Source organism: Mus caroli, chromosome 14 (assembly GCF_900094665.2).
Source record: "Mus caroli chromosome 14, CAROLI_EIJ_v1.1, whole genome shotgun sequence".
Classification (NCBI taxonomy): Eukaryota; Metazoa; Chordata; class Mammalia; order Rodentia; family Muridae; genus Mus; species Mus caroli.
The window spans coordinates 68732792-68738791 of NC_034583.1; the positions used below are offsets into that span (position 1 = coordinate 68732792).

Here is a 6000-nt window from a genome sequence, read left to right on the forward strand (position 1 = left end):
AGTAAGCAAACTTGGGGGTTCTGTTTGGTGGGAGGCCCCACACTACACATATGGAAATCAGTGGTCAACTCATGGGGCTGGTCCCCTACTTCCCCATGTGAATCTTGGGGATGGGAAATTACTCAAATGTTCCACTACCATGAACACACACACACACAAACACACACACAGACACACCAGAAAACTAGAAAAGCAGCCCACCCCACCACAGCTGCCTGCTGATTTTTTTTAAATGACATTAAAATTGTTTAAAAATTCTCTGTAGCATTTTATTCTCCCTAACAGTATAAGTAGTAAATAACTATAATCTAGATAGATACAAATTGCCTAAGTATTATGCTAAAATGCTAAAACATCTGTCTTGAGACTGTATCACTTGAATTCAAGATAGACAATAATTGTACCAGAGGGAAACAAAGAAAGAAAAAATCTTCTTCTCAAGGAGTGATAGTTGGGATAGAACAAGGAAGGATAGCGCAGACACCAAACCGTTATTTAACTGGCATTTACCACATCAACATGCCAGGCCTTGTGCTAAGCTCTGGAGAGAGAACACTGAGCAAGACAGATAACTTATTCTTGTTTTTTGTCCTTCTTTACAACCAACAGGAAAACATATGTACCAATACGATATTAGACTCAAATGCCCACATAGTATTAGCTATGTAGTAACAGAAGACAAAAAACTGGTTTTGTTTGTTTTTCGAGACAGAGTTTGTGTGTAGCCCTGCCTGTTCTGGAACTCACTTTGTAGACGAGGCTGGCCATGAACTCACTGAGGTGCCCCTGCCTCCTGAGTGCTGGGATTTAAGGAGTGCACAACCATACCTAGAGACAATAACCGATTTTAGTAATTACATGAATAGCATCTTCCAGTTACAACACCCTAGAAAACATTTATTTGAGGTGCTTACATAAATATGGATATAAGTAATTTTGATAATGTGTTTGTTACTTTTCTTGCTGCTATGATTAAACATCTGAGGGTAACAACTTAAGCATGTATGTGATATGGTGGTGCACATCTGTAATCCTAGCACTCTGGAGTTGGAGGCAAGGGTTTCAGTAGTAATATATTCAATGGTGGAAGGAGTCATGGCTCATGATGTGAGGGTGTACAGTCAGTCCATCCTGACAGAAAAGGCATGGTGGTACAGGGAACAGGAAGCAGCTGATCACAGGCACCTACAGTCAGGAAGCAGAAAGATGAACGCTGCCATTTAGAACACGTTCTCCTTATTTGGCTCAGGACGCATCTCATGAGCTGTCCCCATCAGGGTAGGTTTCCTCCTCAGGTAACACTCTCGGAAAACTACCTCACAGACACCCCCACAGGTGTGTTTCCCAGGAGACCTAAATGAGGGAAGCCGAAAGTGGAGATTAACCATCAAAGATATAGTAATAAACTATAATAAAAATCTGTTTAACTTTCGAAGCAATACACAGGAGTCAAATTTTTCTACTACGAAAGAGAAACTAGGGTCAGGAAGGCTCTGGAGCTGGGTCCAGAAGACCTGGGTCTTCAAAAAGAAAGGAGGGTTTTTTGTTTTGTTTTGTTTTTTGTTTTTTTGAGGCAGGGTTTCTCTGTGTAGCCCTGGCTGTCCTGGAACTCACTTTGTAGACCAGGCTGGCCTCGAACTCAGAAAACCGCCTGCCTCTGGGATTAAAGGCGCGCGTGCACCACCACGCCCGGCCTGAAAGGAGGGTTTTATTCAGCAGAGAGTACTAGTCAGAAGAGAAAGCTTTCAAAACGTCATAGGAATAGGCATTTTCATAAGGGAAATGGAAACCCACATTAACCACAGCATGGGGGTAACGTGTACTCCAAAGGATGGAAAACGGGGCTGGGCAAGCCACAGAGGACCAGGACATGAACAGTCCTGTATCCCACCCTGACTAAAGTTTAGAGCTGCTCTGAGAATAAGAGTGGCCTTGTGACTAATCTGTGCTGTAATGAGTAACTGGTGGCAGGGTGGTGTTTGGAGGGTGTGAGCTATCAAGGCAAAGAGACCACTGTTAAAGTGTGTGACAACAGGTGACCCTCTGCTACAGAGGAGACATGAGAAAGACTAAGAGATTAACAATGAAGAGTCAGAAATAAATCAGACCTACACCTAGGGGGTTCAAGGTCAGAATTAAAGAATAAAGTAGAGTTGATGGCTTTATCAAGACATGGAAATAGCAGGAGATCTGGCATGTTTGGGGACAGATCGGTAACAATTATATTTCAGAGAAGTTAAATTTCGGTGGTTTTGTTTGTAGGACTCACTGATAGGCAACAGGAAATTCTTACTCTCTATCCCTTGAGAAAATCATTCTTCTCATCCCTTCCGATTTCAGAATAACATTTCTGTTCCTGATTCTTACTGTGTATCAAGCATTAACATAATGCTGGCCAGTCACACCAAACTATAAATATAACTTTTACCACGGTAAGACAAGAACAGAATCAAGGATAAATACACAATAGAGAATCCATGTGATTCCCAGGACAAGTGCCCAAGTATGTTAAAATATGTTTTAGATGTTGATGGAAAGATCGGAGTGTTCCGTTACTTAGGAAGAATAAATGCTTGCTAATACATAAGTCTTTAATACAATGATAGGTTTTAGCCTTTAGGTAGTGGTTATAATGAAAGATAGGTGGCTAATTGTCTTACATGTAATAAATGCTTTCTGGAAAAGAAATAGAATTCAAAAGCTACCACTTCAAACTGGGTTTTATCTAAACATTTAAATATTGGTAATATTCTCTTCCTAACTAAAGTTTCTTTTCTCCTTTTCCATTAGAATCAATTTTGCTAGAAACACACTTGACAACACCCTCTATCAAAGAACTGTAGAATATTATTTTCTCAAAGGTAACTACATACATATTTTACCTGATCCATTTAGTCTTGCATACAGGTGAGTGAACATCACATCTTAGTCTATTAACATAAGCCAAGAGGAAAGGAGAACTATTTGGTAAGTACAGAAGCAGAGGTATACTCTACGATTTACATAAAAGTAAATTTCAATAAATTTAGTAAAACGAAAAGGTTTCCCTTAATTTCTAATAAATGTCTAATAAACATCACTTTTTCTTCCGTTTTTGTTTTTCAAGAAACTGTGTCTCTGTGTAGTCCTTGCTGTCCTAGAACTAGATCTGTAGTCAGGATGACCTCGAACTCACAGAGATCAGCCTGCCTCTCTGCCTCTCAAGTGCTGAGGGCTTACACCATCTGCTCACTGTCTAATTCTTTTTCTTTCCTTTCCNCCCCCCCCCCCCTTTTTTTTTTTCATCTGAGACAAGGTTTCTCTGTGTAGTCTTGGCTGTCCTGGAATTGGCTCTGTCAACCAGGCTGATCCTTCTCAAGGCCAAGTTTTCCTTTCCTAACACCCTTTTGTCAGTTTCCCATTATTTTCAGTTACCTAAAGTCATTACTAATAATCTTGTCTACCTCATTGTTTGATTTAGACCAGGTGTTCTCAACACAGCCAACATGGATCCCTCAGGGACAATCTGAAAATGCTGTGAAGCCCTTTTGGGCTTCCACAGTAGTTTACATAAGAGGGAGAGTACATTGTGGATGGTCGACTCCCGATTTCAAAAGTCCTATCGTGTGCCAGGCCGGCCAACCAGGAATAAAAAACCATCCCTAACTCTCCAAGTGTTACAAGATACCAGTGACATTAAATGGTGACTAGCCAGTTTCTGGCCATCTTTGTTTTGTTAAGAACTTTCAACCATTTATACTTCTACTCTGTTTTAGTACAGACTTAATTTTCCATAAGTGAATTTACCCTATAAAGTGAGGAGACATTTCTAACAATTTACCTCAGAGTGTTTGCTTTTTTGGGAATTTTTTTTTTTTAAATAACAACAAGATGCCAATATCTGATAGGCCAGGAAGTAAGAAGGCTGAAGCAGGAGGATCTTAAGCTCCAGGCCAGCCTAGGAAATACAGCGAGTCCTTTTAAAAAAATAAAATCCTGCCGGCTTGGCATTTGTAGCTGTCCCACAACTGCTGCAATGCGAGGGCAATATGATCACTTCATTGCAGCCTGTAATATAATAAACAACGTGAAGGCATTTACAAATTCAAACAGTAATTTACAAATTACTAAGAAGATATTTACTTCACCGTTACATTTCAATTTGACTTTTTAAATATTGATTTTTAAAAACTTTAATTTCATGTCAGGATATCACAAGTAAGTTGGGGTTTTTTTGTTTTGGTTTGGTTTTGGTTTTGTTTCTGTTATAGAAAGGACAGTGGCGTGAACTGGTGAAGGCTCCCACAATTTAGCATTCCTGAGGCTGGCTGTTAAAGAGACCTCCTAAGATATGTCCTGAATTCTAGACTGCCCTACAGATGTGAACGAGCGGGGTGACTCGGCCAGTGGAGGTGATGGCTGACTTGAGTTCGATCTTCAGGAACCACAGGTGAAAGGAAAGAAGCCGCCTCAATAAATCGCAAGCACTTTCTGTCTGGACCCAGGCTGAGTTGCTCCAGACTTTGGGGGTGCTAGAGGTCCCGCGCCTCCCTTCGCTGGGTCCTAACTGTTCTCACGCAGCTTCGCGCCCTGGTTCTTAACTACTTTTCCCCAAGGGAGGCTCCTGGCCCCACCGGGCCCCCTCTGCCCAGGGGGGACCCATGGGTCTCTTCATTGGATAACCGCGGGCCTGTTCTGTGGTCCATGTCACTTTGAGGAGACAGCCAGGTACCACGTCGGGCACAGGCAGCCGGGCGAGCGGGTGGAAGTGGGAGGTCTTGGGGTTTAGGGGTGCAGGCCAGTGGCGGCCCGCAGACTCACCGCTGTGTGGTCGATGTCGGCGTCCGACCTTTGGGCAGAAGGAGGCAGGTATTCGGCGTAGCGCAGCCCCTCTCTGGAGGTCACGCCGCCACCGGTAGCCATAGCACTGCAGGACTCCGAGGACGCACTGAGTTGTCTACGGGGCGTCCGCGGGGACAAATTAGTGCGGACCGGTTCAGTTCGCGCTCTGAGTAGGTGTACAGTTTTATTAGTGGAGACCTGGCTGCAGAGAATCTGGTTCTCATTCCATCTCCGATAAACTGACCCTGTCAAAGCTCGGGATCAGACCCTTACAGAGCCTTGTTTGTTTGTTTGTGCCACCCTCCACTATAACAACCAAGGCTGAAGAGGCGGGGCCTTTTTAGGTCTACCTTGAGTTTCCTCTAAAACCAGGCAGGGGGAGATTCCAAAGTACCGCGATGGTACCTGGGAGTAGAAACAAGGACTGGAAGGGCTTCCTTGCTTAACCTTCCCAGCTAGAAATGAATGTGATTTCACATGTTAGTGAAATCACTGGGACGAAACTGGTGATCCACTAACTTGCGCTCATAGCAAATGATTTTGACTAATTTGAATACATAAAGACTTAACTTCATTATTAAATTTTAGGTCAAGCTTTCTCGAACAGATATTAGGCAATAACTGAAGCTAATACGCTTTCTAACCCCTGTACCAACTTGGCTGCTGTTTTACCCTTTATACACTTTGCAATCCAGCCTACAAGATTTTTTTTGTTTTTGTTTTTTGATTTTTACACTAAAAGTTGTAAGAACCTAGCCGGGCGTGATGGCGCATGCCTTTAATCCCAGCACTTGGGAGACAAGAGGCAGGCAGATTTCTGAGTTCAAGGTCAGCCTGGTCTACAAAGTGAGTTCCAGGACAGCCAGAGCTATACTGAGAAACCCTATCTTGAAAAACAAAACAAAACAAAAACAAACAAACAAAAACAGTTGTAAGAACCTATTAATTTATCCATATATTATTATTCTCATGCTTAGGGCCTGAAGGAATTTAGAATCAGGAAGGAAAGATTACATTAAACACCATGCTAGTATCATATACCAAAAGCACGAACAAGCATGCTAGATTGGCTGCAAATGAAAGCAAAATCAGTGTCAGAGTTCACAGAGAGAAACAAGAACAGCCACAAAGGCTTCCTTGGAGGCTCAGCCACTGATGTGGTCAGTAAGGAACATGGGG

The 6000-nt window shown here is 42.6% G+C and overlaps 1 protein-coding gene across 2 annotated transcripts in view; it reads right to left on the bottom strand.

Annotated features, from left to right (window-relative positions):
- Dnajc15 (DnaJ heat shock protein family (Hsp40) member C15) overlaps nucleotides 1–5085 on the bottom strand; it is a 53903-nt gene extending 48818 nt beyond the window's left edge. Inside the window, exons 1-2 of one of the 2 annotated variants that reach the window (XM_021181989.2) lie at nucleotides 4801–4885; nucleotides 1190–1353 (exon numbers count right to left, since the gene is read on the bottom strand). In XM_021181989.2, the coding sequence (XP_021037648.1) occupies nucleotides 1190–1220 (31 nt within the window). In that variant the 5' untranslated portion in view covers nucleotides 1221–1353; nucleotides 4801–4885. Of the gene's footprint in view, nucleotides 1–1189; nucleotides 1354–4800 lie in introns of both variants that reach the window. The other variant, XM_021181988.2, reaches the window with a different exon arrangement.
- Between the last annotated feature and the right edge of the window lie 915 nt (nucleotides 5086–6000).